This window comes from Penicillium argentinense, assembly GCF_028826775.1.
Source record: "Penicillium argentinense strain IBT 30761 chromosome Unknown utg000010l_segment0_segment0, whole genome shotgun sequence".
In the NCBI taxonomy this organism is placed as follows: domain Eukaryota; kingdom Fungi; phylum Ascomycota; class Eurotiomycetes; order Eurotiales; family Aspergillaceae; genus Penicillium; species Penicillium argentinense.
This window is the reverse complement of record NW_026622669.1, coordinates 677,100-693,394: the sequence shown is the minus strand read 5'-3', so window position 1 is coordinate 693,394 and position 16,295 is coordinate 677,100. Positions and strand designations below refer to the sequence as shown.

The 16,295-nt window shown below is 48.5% G+C and overlaps 6 protein-coding genes across 6 annotated transcripts; 1 reads left to right on the top strand and 5 right to left on the bottom strand.

The window, feature by feature from the left end:
- Positions 1-9: 9 nt before the first annotated feature.
- On the bottom strand, positions 10-3,866 carry N7532_009963 (hybrid sensor histidine kinase/response regulator; the record flags this gene model as incomplete). The annotated part of the gene is made up of 5 exons (XM_056622454.1): positions 10-248; positions 301-409; positions 466-718; positions 782-3,709; positions 3,778-3,866. 5 exons carry the CDS (start codon positions 3,864-3,866, stop codon positions 10-12), a joined length of 3,618 nt encoding a protein of 1,205 aa, XP_056469870.1.
- Positions 3,867-5,900: 2,034 nt separating this feature from the next.
- N7532_009962 (L-kynurenine/alpha-aminoadipate aminotransferase) lies at positions 5,901-6,161 on the bottom strand (the record flags this gene model as incomplete). Its single annotated transcript, XM_056622453.1, has 1 exon — positions 5,901-6,161. One exon carries the CDS (start codon positions 6,159-6,161, stop codon positions 5,901-5,903), a length of 261 nt encoding a protein of 86 aa, XP_056469869.1.
- A 1,969-nt stretch (positions 6,162-8,130) lies between these two features.
- On the top strand, positions 8,131-10,051 carry N7532_009961 (amino acid permease; the record flags this gene model as incomplete). The annotated part of the gene is made up of 6 exons (XM_056622452.1): positions 8,131-8,480; positions 8,536-8,737; positions 8,790-8,831; positions 8,881-9,029; positions 9,086-9,550; positions 9,601-10,051. The coding sequence occupies 6 exons, from the start codon at positions 8,131-8,133 to the stop codon at positions 10,049-10,051; spliced, it is 1,659 nt and encodes a 552-aa protein (XP_056469868.1).
- Positions 10,052-10,720: 669 nt separating this feature from the next.
- N7532_009960 (arsenic resistance protein) lies at positions 10,721-11,787 on the bottom strand (the record flags this gene model as incomplete). The annotated part of the gene is made up of 3 exons (XM_056622451.1): positions 10,721-11,092; positions 11,154-11,324; positions 11,509-11,787. 3 exons carry the CDS (start codon positions 11,785-11,787, stop codon positions 10,721-10,723), a joined length of 822 nt encoding a protein of 273 aa, XP_056469867.1.
- A 1,656-nt stretch (positions 11,788-13,443) lies between these two features.
- Positions 13,444-14,775, bottom strand: N7532_009959 (uncharacterized protein; the record flags this gene model as incomplete). Its single annotated transcript, XM_056622450.1, has 2 exons — positions 13,444-13,722; positions 14,245-14,775. The coding sequence occupies 2 exons, from the start codon at positions 14,773-14,775 to the stop codon at positions 13,444-13,446; spliced, it is 810 nt and encodes a 269-aa protein (XP_056469866.1).
- Positions 14,776-14,836: 61 nt separating this feature from the next.
- N7532_009958 (uncharacterized protein) lies at positions 14,837-15,417 on the bottom strand (the record flags this gene model as incomplete). Its single annotated transcript, XM_056622449.1, has 2 exons — positions 14,837-15,316; positions 15,355-15,417. Coding segments are annotated over 2 exons (543 nt in total), but the record flags the coding sequence as incomplete, so codon positions are not given.
- Positions 15,418-16,295: the final 878 nt, after the last annotated feature.

The following is a 16,295-nucleotide window of genomic DNA, read 5'->3' as shown; positions in this document are numbered from 1 at the left end:
TGTACATCGTCATGTCTGGTCCGAGCTGGCCCGTCTGGGTAGGTTCTGGAGCATCTGCTTCAGCTGCTTTAGCGGGGTCGGCTTGGTCAAAAATTCATTAACACCACTAATCTTAGCCTCTTGCTGTGTTTCAGCAGACAAGAAGGCTGTCAAGATGACAATGGTGCTGGGATCCAGGCTATTCGTTTTTTCGAAATGGCGTATTTCCCTGGTTGCGGAAAGGCCATCCATTACTGGCATTGAGATGTCTAAAAGGAATTAGCGGCCGTTAAAATAAAGAACAAGGTTGTGTTGACGAACCCATTACGACTGCGTCGAATCGATCTGCTTTGTACTTTTCCAATGCTTCGAGGCCATTGGTCGCAGTTTCGTAGCCAAATTTAGTATTCTTAACGCACGCTTCAATGATCTGAGACAACCATTAATATAGACCGGTGGTAGAGGGGAGGAGGGAGTATAACTGACCTTGAGATTGACTGGGTTATCCTCGACAAGGAGAACTTTCGGCTGGCCTGGTTGCTCTGCGCCAGCGCCATTCGCACACTGGTTTTCCTCCTTCGTGGTTGCTCCTTCGTCCATCCCGTGCAAGTTCTGGAGCTCATGGCTCTCGATGAGAGGAGGAGATATTGAGCTTTCGTCTTCCTTATCTTGGTCTGCCTGGCCCGCTTCGGTCGCTAGGCAATATTCAAAAACCTTTGCGAGAGTTTTTGGGCTCACTCTGTAGGATGATTAATAACCCGTTCGTGGTTTGTAACAGGTACGTCTGGGCAATGATACTTACGGTTGTGATAGGAATATTGCGCGGTCGCGGTCGTGCTCCTTCACCACTTTCCAGCTACCAGTCTGGCCACTCAAGACAATCAAAGGATATGCATGCTGGGTCCCTAATGACCTTCGGATGTCATTGTTCTCGGGACTATGAGCCAATGTCCGGTATTCATGCTCAGTGACAACCAAAAAGTCGGAATGCTTCTCTTGGAGCTCGTCAGGCCCTAGGACTTCCAGTTTAAACCAGTCGCCAACCATCCGAGTCAGATTGTACCGGATGTCGTCAAATACTTGCTGCTTGATACCAAGATCTCCTCGCTCGAAGCTCTTGGTGAAGAACGAAACTGTTTTCCCACTTAGCCGATCTTGCAGAGGAAGATATGGACACTTTGTGGAAGGAATCGTTTCTGGGCCGGAAATCGGCAGGATAACATCGACCTCAGTTCCCTGATCGATTTCACTTCGGAATTCAATTTTGCCGTTGAGAGACTTCACGATTTGGCGCACAAGATGCAAGCCGACGCCAAGGCCTGGTGCCTGCGTGTCTTCTTGCAAGAATGGGATGTAGAGATGGTGAAGGAGGAAGTCTTGCGACATTCCACGACCCGAGTCTCCAATAGTGATCCGAACAGCAGGAACCGATTTTTTATCCTCATTGGTCATCGAATCTTTCTTCATGAAAAGTCTGACATACCCCGAATTTGTGTATTTCAAGGCGTTGCCAAACAAATTCATGACCACTCGGCGCCATGCTCCAGCGTAGATCGAATAGTGCCAATTCTCATGCCACTCAATATCAACGATAGTTATCAGCCGGCTCCTGTAATTTTGATGTTGAGACTTTGTTGAAGTTCTCCGATCTTCTTTGACGTTGGTGCGGAGTGCGGAATCTCTCTCTCGATGAAAAAATTCCGTGCCAGCCAGTAGACCTTCCACGACCTCCTGGACCAGAGAACTAAGATTCTGATCCTGGACAAGGCCCGGTACTGCTGTTCTAGCCTGAGATAGACTCTTCTTTCCTCCTTCTTTGCCGGGATCTCGTGATTCGGTCAGCGTGTTGATTTTTGCGTAGTCCAGTAGATGATTAAGCGTGTCCAAGAGAGTGCGGCCACAACTGTATACAGTTTCGACAAGTCCTTTCTGGGAATAGGTCTGAACTGAGTCCTGGAGGATCTCAACGGTGCCAAGAACGCCATGCAGCGGAGAGCGTAGCTCATGGGAAATTGATGAGATAAAGTCACCTTTGGCACGATCGGCCGCCTGGATATCTAGTCGTGACACTTCGGCCATCACGCTATTGCTGAATGCTGCCATATAAGTCAGATCATTGGGCTCCGATAGAACTCGTCCTGGGTCGTTAGCCCAGGCTACGTTCAGAGTGAACCAGCGGCCGCGTTGGAAGTCCCAGACTGGATAGATGCCAATACATCGGGCATCCGGAAGCGCTCTGTGGAGATACTTGATGTCCATATTTTCTTGGCGAATATCTTTCTCTTCGAGGGATCCTTCACGAAGCTTTCTTCCTCCGGTTACATAGGCTTGGCTGACATCGTCGGCCAATCCCTCGTAGCTCAGCGCGATCGTTCCATCTCGCTCGATGTGGAAGATTTTTCCCCGGGGGTATCTTTCAATCAGATGAGCCACAAATGCACCTGGTAGAGAAATATAGCGTCGAGATTGCTCATCAACATTCTTGCTAGAGGTGGTAGAGGTAGAATATCCCAAGACCAAGCTTTTGGGACCGGAATATTCGTCGGCCATCGATTCCCAATGCTGTTCCGTTTCGAACTCGACATCGAAGTCGCTTGGTTCGTCCTTTTGAGAATCACTCGGTCCGATCATTTGGCGACGAGCGTAGACACTTGCATCAAGAAACATGGCACCTTCTACGTCTAGCGCCTGGTTCATCAAGCAAGAGGCTCGATCGAGAACGGACTGGACGTTCGACGGAGCTAGTTTCTCTTGCAATTGACTAGTAGTTGGCGATAAAGGAGGCCGCTGGCTATTCTCTTCCTTTCCTTCAGACTCCTTCAGCTCCTCCTCTTCCTTCCTGAACTTTTGTACAGGAGATCGAGTGTGGCTGTTTTGGGTTATATTTGGCATTGCCTCGCTGCTTGCAGGATCTGAATTTTCCGAAGTTCTTCCCCTCTCTCCATTTTCGTGACGGTTGGGCTCCGAGTTTTGTGCGTTTGCCATTCGCCCGTTTTCCTGGTTCTTCTTCGAGAACTGGAAATTCTTGAGCTTTTGGTTGACTTGGAAAAGCTGCTGATCGGCTTTGTTCTTTGGCTCATCCCCGCTGTAGATCCCTGCAGCTAGATCCGATTCGCCTTGAACAAATAAACCCAACGCCCGGACCATTTTCTCCTCCCGGTCCTTTTCGCGCATCGCACGCTGTGAGATCAGGTGATCCATCACAGTCAGACTGAGCTCCTTCAACAACCGTATATGTTCTCCCGCCATGCTCTCACGTGGTTTGTCGTCCAGGACCGCAACACTGCCAATGATGTATGAATCTGGTGATCTTAGTGGGACAGATACATAAAATCGGTTATGTGGAAGGCCAGTGACGGAGGAATGAGATTGAAAACGCGAGTCTTTAGTCAGATCGGGAACGACGAAAACATCCTGTTGTTCTTGAATAAAACTATGCATCGCCTGGTTGCACATGGGGATGTTATGGCTTGGAAGCCGCTGCACCCCCCGCCACAGGGCTTCCTTGTCGTTCTCAGCGCCGCGGAGGCTGAGTTTGGGAGTGGCTTCGGCAATGACATGCTGGGTAGTCCGGTCGAAAAGATTGATAAGCGCTCTCTTTCCATCGAGGCGCAGACATGCCAGTTGCGCAAACACTGTCAGGACATTATCGCGCGACACATTGGGCCTTTGACCGACTGATTGCTGCGCGAATTTTTCCGAAGTTGAGAAGCCCCAGTACGGCAAATACCTGAATTATCAGCGATCGTCAGCCGTGGTCTTCTCGCAACACTTTCATCGAGAGTAGACAGTCCATACAAGTGCATTTCCCGTTCCCGAGCAGCTTCGATATTGTGAGCATATTTGCACAGGCCGACGTCTCGGCCTCTGGTCATACCCGGACTCATGGATGCTCGCAACCTTGAAACTTCTCAGCGGTGTTTGGTTGTCTTCGATGGCTGACGCAGTTGCGCCTCCGACTTGTGCTGTACGTGTGTACAGTGGAATACCAGGACAGCGCGTTACCGAGCGGTTATGCTCCGTTTTAATCTATGCGGCAGGCAATAACGTCATCATCCACTCTAGACCGAATATCGTCTCGGGTAGACAATTTAGCACGAGTGGACCGATTGCCAGGGACGCGTCCATGAGGACGCAGAGACTGACCCGAGCAACCGGTTTGGTGCACTGTCCAGGTGGTTCCCCGAAAGTCTATCGGTGACGTCACGGCCCACCTTGCTGGGCTTCGTCGGTGAGCCACGATGCGCCGCGATTTTAATTCATATCTGTGGTCATCATCCCTTTTGCTAGAAAATCTTGCACTAGTGTAGTTCTCGGGCTCCCTGAAATGTTTGGTCAAAGCATGGCAATCCCAGTAGGCCAATTTAAAAAACGCCAAATGCTTGACTTTGTCCCATAACAAAATAATTGTATATCTTCATTAGTCAGCGGTATGCTTTTTTTGAGACGTGAATGAATCACACGTTGCTATGTTTTTGTGTAAAGAAAACTAGAAGCATCTTTTGAAGCACTATGTGTATGGGACAGAAAACAACCGGTGCGTCGTTCGATCAACCATCGTATTGGGGCTGAGTTGACAGCCTTGTATTTCTGCCGTGGACTTCATCAACACACCGCCCCTCCCCTTGCCACATATTTCCTTTTGTGCGCGTGCGGCGTGGAGCGCGAGACGGTCCAGCATTTCCTGTTTCGATGCACACGATGAAACGAACAGCGTCGCGCGGTGATTGAAGCAGCTGGTACCCACTTTGGTAACTGGTCGCAGTTGCTGGGTGGTAAACCGGAGAGTGTTGACGGTGCAGGTGAATCCGATCGGAGAGCATGGAAGCCCGACTTCAAGATCGTCAGAGCGGTCATCGCGTACGCAATGGAGACAGGGCGATTGGGCCCTGAAGTGTGAAGAATAATGACTGAGGCACAGAGGGCCGCATGGTGGTGAGCCCATCAAATGTACATAGTCAACGGAGCAATGCACACTAGCTAGGGGGCTGCATACGACCTAAGGTCGTGAAAAGCCTGAGGAATAAATAATAATAATAATAATAATAATAACGCCGGTCACATGTCTACGTATCGGAGAAGCAGGCGTGCATCACTGCGTTCTCTGCGATCTCTCCACTCCGATCCGGCTTTTATGCATCCCCAAACCGAAGAATGTGTGGACCTTCAACAGAATACCATGCTACGAAGATGCTCGTTTAGCTGTCTATGAAGCTTGCAGGTAACCAAAGCTCGTCTATGATCACAAATGTCCTATTTACACCCGTTGACAGAGCAGTGGACGGGGCGGCGTTTGTATTTACGGTCGAGCCTTCCAAACGAAAGCAAGCGTCTGGTCCACCAACTCCAGCGGCACAAGCTCCCCGGTATGTTCCATGCTCGTGTGGCTCTCTTTCCTCTTTTCCTTCCCCTTATTTCTATGACATGTGACACTGGGCCAATGATACTAGCGGCTCTCCCCCTCCATCGTCACCTTTCAGCCCAAGGCCCACACTGTACCCGAATCCGGGGTACTTTGGCACTTCTAGCCATACTACTATTTTCGATCATATCTAGGTAGAGCGTAATCCATCACCTTCTGGCCATGATATCTTCGGGATCTGAGTATTTGTTGCTGGAATTCAAAAAGGCTCAGTTGTGTGAAATTAGACCCCATATATCTATGCATTACTCTTCCAAGCGACACAAACGATTCAAAAATTACTCAGTTCATTTTATTCGGGTGTTGTTTAAGAAGGACCAGAACGCATGCCACTTGATGAAAATAGTATCGATGAATGGGTGGGTATAATTGGTCAAAACTTTTGAGACTTGAGACGGGGTTTTTGGAAGCAATTGGCGGATCATCCGTCATTGGTAACTCCTGAGGTCGGAACACTTCCAGATTTTTGAAACATATCACTCTACCAAAAATTCATCCTTCAGTGCACCCGCAAAATCTCAACCCCCTCTCCCAAATCCTCTTCAAGGGCAGCCGCAAAGGCCATTCGGAAATGCAATTTACCACCAGGGCTCTTGTTACAGTGGAATAGAGAGCCCTCGGTGACCTGGACATCATTCTCCAAGGCCAATGGCAACAGATTGGTCTCAATTTCGACCAATACATTATTCACGTTCTCATTTGAGGTCTGATTCTGGAATCGAAGATGCCGCTTTGAATCCAATTTGATCCAAAGAAGCATGCCAGTCTGGTGGTACCCAGCTGCAGATACCCCGAAGGATATATTTCTCGCAAGTTTCCAACGGAAGATCCCAGCAGTTCCTATATTGAAAAGAAAGATGGTCCAGCCAAGAAAAGAAGCATCGGTGACCCCAGCTTTCGTCGGGCAATTTGCAGAGCATGAGTTGCACGGGGCCGCAGACTGCTACCGTACTGATCTCATGATATGCGATGACTTTTTCGGTTATGCTAGAATTGGCCACTACCCAGGCAGCATGCTTATCGGGGGCAAGATGGATACAGAATCGAATCGAACTACGCGGATGAATCAAGGGATAGGTATGGGGAGACACCACTCGCTGCGATAATGGAGCTAGCATCCTCTGAACATTGTCCTGGTCGAAGAAAATAGTAAGTATTATCCTCGAAAATAATTAATTCGTGCTTTTTCGCAATTCGAAGGATTTTTTGTCGTCTCTCGAGTGATCGTGGCACCTGTCGGTTTTTGACCACATGGGATTTTATAGAGAACCCCAGGCTTCGGTCCACGGGATGGATCCCATGTATCTATTTTCCCCTTGAGGTTTGTGTCACTGGGACCTTCGGAATCTAATGCCACAGCTTGACCTTTGAGTCCCAATAGCCCTGCGGCTTCAACAGTACCGGGATTTGTGTGTTCTTCCGTCAGGATAGTATCTATCGCCTCGGTTGCAGAAGATACGGAAAGCAATTTCGAGAGCAGATGTTGTTCCTGTGGTCAGGCAGGTACTCCAGTTCGATAAAGGCGGGGTTGAGCGAGCTTCGCGTGCTCCGTGATGAATCGGAGTAGATGAGGTAGTCCAATCCCATGCCCTTAGTTGAGAGCTAAATCCAGATTGTAGCCCTCGTCTTGTTTCGTGGAAACTTGGCATGGAGGTGCGTTGTTGTGGCCATTGATTCCATTATGACCTTTCAATTTTGCGCCATTTTGGGTTTTTCCAGCTCTGTCCAATTTTGAAAGGGAGGAGGTCCCATGGATAGTAGTCTGGGGTTGGCCTGCCGGTCCCAAGAGAAATGAATTTTCTGTCCCTTTGAGGCTGGCAGCCTTCTTCAATGCTGTCCCACTGAATGTTGGGCCTTCAACGCTCTAGTGGTGATCCAAGTTCTTGGGGCGTGGCATTTCATTGTCGTTGGGCGATTGAAATCAACCGCGGACGGGAAAGGCGCAACGGTGCATGGCAAAGGAGCCGATTGAGCACGGAAGGTCTCAATATCAGCAAGTGATAACGAAGACATTCTTGCAATATTGACAAGGATTATTTTTTGTAATGCACTACCGAGGACTCGGTCCCCGAGCTTTATAAAACATATAGTTATAGAGGGGGAAAGGCCGCGCTAGCTAGTGTAAGGAGAAGTCTCGGAGTAATCGGAGGGTCCACTCCTCATCGAACACAAATGGGGGTACATGATGTGAAACTATACCCACTTAAAGACAGGTAATTGAGTCTCACATGTACCCAAAGCGGGGGAGCTAAAGGTGCGCTGCAATCCCATCCTATAGATCCCTGTTTTTCGGTCGGACGAAGGGCTTATGAAACCTTCTCCGCATTTAGTGCCAAGCCTCCACCGACTCCGATATAATCGAAAATCCGGGGTAGAGTACCTGTCAGATATAAAACCTCAATGCAGGCCCCAGTAAGCGATTTCTTGTGTCTTTGGAATCTTTTGCGGCGGGCTAACTACGAGCAGTGCTGACTACTCGCAGGGGGTCGCGAATCCATCCACGTGACCGGAATCAAGCACGCCATTTGAACATCAAATTGATTCAACTCACGTGACACACTAAGACTGCGCTCGACAGTGTTTTTCCCCTCCCCACCAAAATTATGAGGAGATTGCTTTCGTTTCGCATAAGACATTTTCCGACAGTTTCTCCGAAACTATATAGTTCCTGGATGCTGTTCATCGGTTCTTTGCTTGGGAAATAAGAACGCCCTCTTCCACCGGCCACCATGGCCGCCATGATATCGGATAAGGAGATGAACGATCAGTCTCTCGAGAAGGGCAACCCCCAAGAGCAGGCTGCGCCAGGCGGCTTACGAAATGGCCAAATCCAACCTCACATTGTTGGTGACAAGCTGGCCCGTAAACTTTCTGCTCGTCAGGTACAGATGATTGCGGTTGGCGGCACTATCGGCACTGGCCTGTTCCTGGGTACCGGCCAAGCTTTAGCAACTGGCGGACCGGCTTCTCTGCTGTTGTCTTATGCTATTGTTGGAGCGATTGTATTCACGACTATGCTTGCCCTGGGAGAAATGGCTGCATTCATCCCAGTCGCTGGATCCTTCTGCACCTTCTCTGGGTAAGAGACCAATACAATCAATCATCCGATAGAACCACCTGCTGACTATTTGCAGTCGATTCGTTGACGATGCTTTGGGATTTTCTTTGACTTGGAATTACTGGTTCAACGATGCCGTGTCTACGGCAGCTGATTTGATCGCTCTTCAAATGCTCCTTCAATATTGGACCGATAATTTCCCTGGCTGGGCCATAAGCCTCATATTTCTATTCGTCCTGATCGGTCTGAACGTCGTTTCGGTCAAAGTCTACGGCGAGGTATATCCACCTCAAAGAATATTCTTTTTTATCAAGTACTAACGAGGTCTAGGTCGAATATTGGCTCAGCCTGCTCAAAATCATAACCATCATCGTAAGCACTCTTTGCAAAGGGAATCGAAGGACATTTCTAACTTTCTCAGGTATTTATTATCCTTGGTATCGTTGTCAATTGTGGCGGAAACAAGAACCTGGGATATATCGGAGGCAAATACTGGCATATTGGCGAAGCTCCATTTGTTGGGGGTGCTGGTGGCTTCGCATCAGTATTCGTCACAGCAGCCTTTGCTTAGTATGCTTTTTACCCACTTTCCACTGCTTTTAGACCTAAATACTGACATGTTCTAGTGGCGGAACAGAGTCCATTGCTGTGACGGCCGGAGAGACCAAGAATCCCTCCAAGACGCTACCCAAGGTCGTTCGAAACGTGTTCTGGAGGATTCTCATCTTCTTCTTTCTTTCGGTTCTTATCGTTGGTCTAAATGTGCCCTACACATATCCTGGGCTAGCTTCAAAGACCAGCAAGACAAGCCCGTTCACTATTGTCTTCCAGGAGGCTGGAAGTGCCGTGGCTGGAAGCTTCATCAATGCTGTCATCTTCACCAGTGCCATCTCCGCTGGAAATCATGCTCTCTTTGCTGGTTCAAGATTGCTCTATACTCTATCCGTTGATGGCTACGCCCCGCGTTTTTTCGGTAACCTCACAGCGGGAAAGGTGCCGATCGTGGCTGTTCTGGCCACATCTGTAATCAGTGGACTGTGCTTTGGGGCCAGCTATATCGGCTCAGGCCAGCTCTGGACTTGGCTTCAGAAGTAAGTTTTCCTGATTGTTTCCAGTCTGATCTGCTCTGACGTTTTCGCAGCATTGTTGGTGTGTCTAATCAGCTTTCCTGGATTTGTATTGGAATCGCTTCCTTGAGATTCCGTGCTGGTATAAAAAGGCAGGGTTTGGAGCACCTGCTACCGTACAAAAACTGGACATACCCATACGGTCCTCTTTTCTCTATATGCCTGAACTCATTTCTTGTCCTGATACAAGGATGGTCTTGCTTTAGCCCCACCTTTTCCCCTGTGGACTTCGTGAGCTATTACATTGAGCTTGGGCTTATGATTGTGATGTTTGTCGGATGGAAAGTTGTGAAGAAAACTCGGTTCGTACGCTCGAGCGAGATGGATTTGCTTTCAGATCGTTACCAGCGTGGCTTTGAAGAAGACGAGGAGCCACCGACCATGCATGGCTTGAAAAATCCGTTTGCTAGAGGGCTCACGTGGAAAGCGCGCGCTCGGGCCGTATCTTCGTATCTGCCCTTTTGAACCAATGTATTCGAAGAAGGAATCTGTTATTTACCTCCAAGTTGGAATGGACCATCTTGTGCTATGTGTTTTGGGGTGCGCGGCGGTGGAATCCCAGTTTACAGTCCACCCAAAGCTGACTTGGCAGTGACACGCCAGAAACTTTGAAGACGAATGAGAAGTCCTGAAGTTACATAAGTAGCTTTGGCTGCTTTTGTTTGCCTGGACTTCTACCACATTGAGCTTTGAAGAGCCATTTTGGTGACATGCTCATGGCTCTGGAAATCAGGTTTCGGATGCCTTGGATAATTACAATTTAAATATTTAAACCGTTCGAAGCGCACGCTCAAGCAGGCTCGTTGTGCACTGACTCAGACCCTTTCTACCATTAAGCGCAACCAATTTATCATTCAGCATGGAACCAAACAAAATCTATGACCTTGTCTTCTATCCTGCCTAGTCTTTCCAGTCTAATCGCTTAGCCATGAACTTCACAGCGTAAACTAGACCTAGCAGCACGAGCACCTCTATCAAAGGTCCCACAGTAGAAGCAAGAGCCTGGTTGCTATTTGCGCCGAAACTTACCACAGCGAGAGCAATAGCCAACTTGTAGCCGAAGCCCATCTTGTGTGCGATAAAGAGCGTGGCGAAGAATATAACGATAAAATAAACAATAAGAGATGCGGCATCTCAGATGACAGAGACAATCTGATGGACCACCTGACGGCCCTGTGACGCGAACAGAACCAGGATTATGAACAAGAGCCCAATTAGAGACAATGGGCTAATCCACTTCAGAAAGACCCGATCGTACCATCTATCCGAAACCACTTGACGAATGGTAAAGCGGGTAAGCATTGCGGAGCTTAGGGGAATTCCCAGAAACAGTGCGAGTATCTTGGCGGTGGTGGCGTATTCGAATGTTACTGAGTCGCCACTGATAACACCAATGAAGAAAACTCCCAGTGGAGCAAACAGAACCATTTCTAGTAACGAATTAAGCGCAACCAATATAGCACAATATTGGCCGTCTCCTCCCGCAAGCCCAGTCCAGATTAAAATCTAGCGTATGCTATTAGCGAATGTTGCGAGAAGAGCATATCGTTTGCTTAGCGAAGCTCACCATAGCAATACATCCTGCCAGGCCAACCAATATCAGCCCTTGTCGTAACTCTGGTTCGTCTGGCAAAAAAAGCCCAGGCCAGCGCCAGCTACGTGCAAAGTTAAGAATAGAAAAAGCATATAGACAAAGCAATAGCAGCAAGGATTTACCATGAAAAACGGGGCAATAATCCTATTAAGAAATACACTAAAAACCATCTAGATCCAGATCTGTCGGCTCTGGAAGACATGATGCAAAGACTCCTACCGGACTTTGCAGAGGATAGGGTACATCATCACAAGCAAACCGACAGCTGTGGAAGAAGAAAAGACTGCCAGTCCCTAAAATCTTTTATACTTGGATCAATTCCCTTAACAATCGCAATCGATACTCCAACAAAAGTCCCTCTTTGGAACGCAGGTCCTGTGCTCGGGACGAAATTGCCAAGAATGATTCCTGTCGCCATAGCCAGGAAAGTCCATATTGCTAGAAATCGATCAAGGACGCCGAGGCTCTTAAATGCTGACTGCTTTTCTTGACACTCATGTGACGAGGGTAAAGTGGCGTTCTTTTCTATATCGCACGTTGGTTCACCGATAGGAGCGACTGGACTCGGTCGGAGATCTGGACATGTCGAAGCTTCATCGGACACCATCTTTAGCCAACACCGCCCAAGTATCGTCCCTTTGGATCAGAGGTCAACTGACTGGCAAAGGCAACCGAATAAGATGCCAGTCAGTTGGGACTAAATTTATAAACGCAGCGAGCGATCTTCCGGACAGGGAAATACCAGAAAAATGTCACTGCCGGATGTTGACTAGATAGATCCGAACCGCTATTTTTTATTGGCGGGTCTTGAAGAGAGCACCCGAAATGTCTGCTTCTGCTCGCTTTTGATGACCAACAGCCAATCATATCGTTGGAGTAACATTCACGTAAGTCCCTCTCGGTCAGACTTTAATAATGCCTGAAGACATCCAACATAGTTACATTTATCGCTGTTTGTAGTAAAGGTGACGGTAACACTGCCGCCTCGGGAAGCGATCGGCTCCCGGAGCCCAGCCTGAGTTAGTCTCCCCGTCGCCCTGAGGTGCTCCTTGAGCAACCCTGAGCGACCCTGAGCGCTCCAGGAGTGCTCCCAGAGTGCTCCCGAAGCCGCTCCCTGAGCACCCTGATCGCTCACCCCTGATGCTCCGGCTGGCTGACGTCACGCTTCTTTCTTTGTCTCACTTCTTCTGATGATAAGCGCTTTGCTGCCTATAGTCGTTCCTAGGAGCTTGGGCAAAGAAATGGCTTAAGTCTTACATTCTACCTATTTCTAGCACTTGTCTACTTGAGCTCATTGCCTAAAGACCATGGTCTGCCGGTCTGTAGGAGATGAGGGTTTCCTCTGAGCCCGGTATCCGCTGTCTCTTCTTTTATTTACAACGGCAATATATGCTTCCCTTGGCAGAATTCTAAAGACGAAATTTGGTCACTGCCCCTGCCTCTATACTCAGGATTATTACAGCCACCGGAATCTTATTTATCACTATTTACTATAGCCTAGCACAAACTCTGTAATCTATAGGCTGTATTATCCCTATATAAAGAAGCTGGTAAGGTGTTAGTGGCCTATTAAAGTTTAGGTACTGTCTAACTAATCACTAGACTGCGGCAGGATTCGCAATATCCTTAGATATCCGCAACCCATATCCAAATTTTGCAGATATGGATATGAAGTGATATCCGCAATCTGCAGCCTTGCAGATATAGATATTGTTAACTAGTGTAGTGGGGTGACCCCCTCCCCTACTACATGGGTGCCATTCAGACTATGTGACATAGCCGGCAGTATACGGTGGCCGGATAGCTAGTTCTAGAATACACCTTCTTACACCTCCCCGTCCTGACCCCTACATTTGGGATTCTCGCTATTTCCTGATTGCTACGCGTGTGTTTTGTGGTGGTTTTTCTGCTGAATCGACCCGCACGTCTCAGCGCGTGCTGCCATCGAGCGTTCCCCTCTTCACTAGTTACCTACACTAGCCATTACATGACTAATGTCTCGTAACCGTATGCGGCAAGCCATTGTAGGAGTCGCCCTTTTGAGGATATTCTAGAAATTGATGGAACCTAACAATAAGGCATGGGGGTGGCAATGCGTTGTGCTATAAATTCATCAGTGCTCCCAGGCACTTCTTTTGCAAAGGGTGCTGAAATACAAGAGTGTAGAAGGTGACATTCCGAAAAATATGCTTCATCTAAGAAGAATTCAGTGCCCGGGAAGGGCATGTAATAGTCTCGAGGAATCAAAGGTATACAATAACACTCATCCCGAAGGACAGCCAAGACAAATTGTAGATAGTGATGAGGCAGAAGTATGCGGGCGGTATTCTGGTGGCAACCACAGCAGATTCTCCGAGTTCCAAGTGATCCACTCACGATCAGAACTTACACTATAACCTTCAAATCGCGGCACTTGGGGGTCGGCATTGGTCAGCCCTAGATCCGAAACTAAAGATAAACCAATGGTACCGTTATCAGTTTCAAGATATGAGTTGGTATTGTCGAATGATTTCACAGAGGTGGCTTTTCTAATATTGAGGGTCTGGAGACATTGGCCACTGCTCGTATCCCACACCTTGACGGTGCCATCGCCTGAATCGGAGGCGAGGAGCTTAGAATTATGCGAGAAGGTGACCGAATCGACCCAGCGTCGATGGCCCTCAAGGGTCTGTAAGCAATGGCCACTGCTCGTATCCCACACCTTGACGGTGTGGTCGCTTGAAGCGGAGGCGAGGAGCTTAGAATCATGTGAGAAAGTGACCGAATTGACCGAGTCTCGATGGCCCTCAAGGGTCTGTCGGCATGCGCCCCAACTGTCCTCCATGCTTGGTTTCCTAACTATCCACACTGGTCCTCGTGTTTCAAATTGAATCATTGTCATGCTCCTCGCCGGAGTAAATATTAGCCCTGAAGCGTAAACTTGAAGTGGATGATTCTCAATCCCAATTTTATGGTATAGGATAAACCGATGTGCATCTCGAACTCTATTAATTAGCTGCGAGTTCTCTGTTGTTGTCTAACATAATATTAAAATACTTCCTCGGTTGCATAGTGGAAAACGAACCTCTAGTAAACTCCGAAGTCTTTGTATTGAAGCTACACCCTCTGACAAGCTTCTTATTAGGCTAAGAGCCTCGAGCCAATGAAGGTAATCATTGCGAAAGAAAATGCCAACTGGGCCACTATCCTGGAGGTCTTTGGTCGCATTTTTAGTTGTAGAGCACCTGCATAGTTGATCAACCCAGTAGACACACGCATACCGTATTGAGGCTAGCGGGTCTGGATCTGGCTGGTTGACCTGGTTGACTGGATATCCGGGGTGCAGTAGGCTGTAGATGTCGCGTCGTAGCATCCTAGAAATGGCTCCCAGGGACTTTGAAAATATGAAATAGTGCACTATGTCTTCTCCGTCGGGGAAAATTTCTTGGACTGCTTCTCGAAGTAGAAAGTCCTTGGCTGACTGATGAACTAGAGAGATTGTGCGTCCTCTGAGGGTTAGGAACGAGCCGCAAAGTCCAATAATCTCTTCTAGAGACTCATGATCGTCTGCAACGCCTTCAGGTAAATTTATACAAGACGCTAATTCATCCAACATAATAGGGCGCTAAACGGTCGTGACAACGCCGAGCAGAGACTTGCAGAGTCTAGCATCATCATCATCTGATTCGTTTGATTTGATTCAACATTCGCTTATAAAGCTCATCAAGACCAGAGGGGAATTCTTTTAACGTCTTCCGAATGTTTCTTTTCGAGACCTTGGTGAGTTTCTCGCAAACCAAAGCTACCCAGAGGAAGGTACCATGTGCGTTTGACAATAAATACTGGAAAACAGCATCACGGGTTTCATTGTCAAATTTCTTCTTTTCCGTCAATTTCTGGACCTTATAGCGGATAAAGAAGGCGACGGCCTCAGTAACGGACGCCTCATTCAATTCAAGCCATAGCTTTGTTTTCTGGGTCGCAGCGTCAAGAGTTTCTTCAATGGCTGGCCAGTTCCGGCTCGAGACGATCCATTTGGCATTTCGACATGCTGATGACTGTTGGGCGACAAGTTCAAGAAGTCGATCTAAACCCGTAGTACATTCATCGAGAGCATCGATGATCAAATAGGTTGTCTGCAACGAGTCCCCAAGATACTAGTGAGGATTTCTGACAAAGCTTCCCACGCATTAACGTCCTCAAAGACCTCTTCCCGGCCTTGTCGTACTGTCGCCGTATATGAGAGATGAGGGATGGCTGCTGGTCAACTAGCATAAAGATCAAGCCGCGAAGGACAGTAGTGGCATGGTTTATCCGTACGTCGGTGGCTTGGCAAAAAAAGAAGGCGATGGTAGTGGTGTAAGGATTCCCTCTGTAGCACGAAAATGGATTGCAAGCTTTATGACCGATCGCTACGCTAGCATAGGGTTCGATGACTTCCGTACTGAGACTGCGCCGCTAGCCATCGCGGGACTCGCGCAGGGTTCGTCGCTATCACCCATCCTATTTGCATTCTTCAACGCTGACCTAGTCAACCAAACCGTCACCTTCCAAGGAAGCGCTTCGGCCTTCATCGACGACTACTTCCGCTGGCGAATGGGCAGGTCGGCCGAAGAGAACCTGGCCAAACTACAGTCCGAAGATATTCCCCGTATCGAAGCATGGGCGCAGCGAACTGGGTCTTGCTTCGCTGCCGAGAAAACCGAGCTCATTCACCTCACCAGGAAGAGAGGAGACCACCTACAGGGCCAGATAGTCGTGAATGGGACGTTTGTCTCGCCTTCACCTACAGCCAAGCTGCTGGGAGTGGTCTTTGATCAAGAGCTTCGGTGGAAGGAACATGTGCAACAGGCCATTAAACGTGCGACCAAAGTCACTATCGCGCTGTGTGGGCTGCGACATCTGCGCCCAGAACAGATGCGACAGCTTTATCAAGCATGCGTCACGCCAATCGTAGATTATGCGTCGACCGTATGGTACGACCCGTTGAGAGACAAGACTCACCTGCGACACCTGAACACGGTGCAGAGAACCTCGCTTATCCGCATCCTGTCGGCGTTCCGAACAGTGGCCACAATGGCCCTGGAAGTCGAAACGCACGTTCTCCCCACCCATCTTCGTCTTCGCCATCGAGCC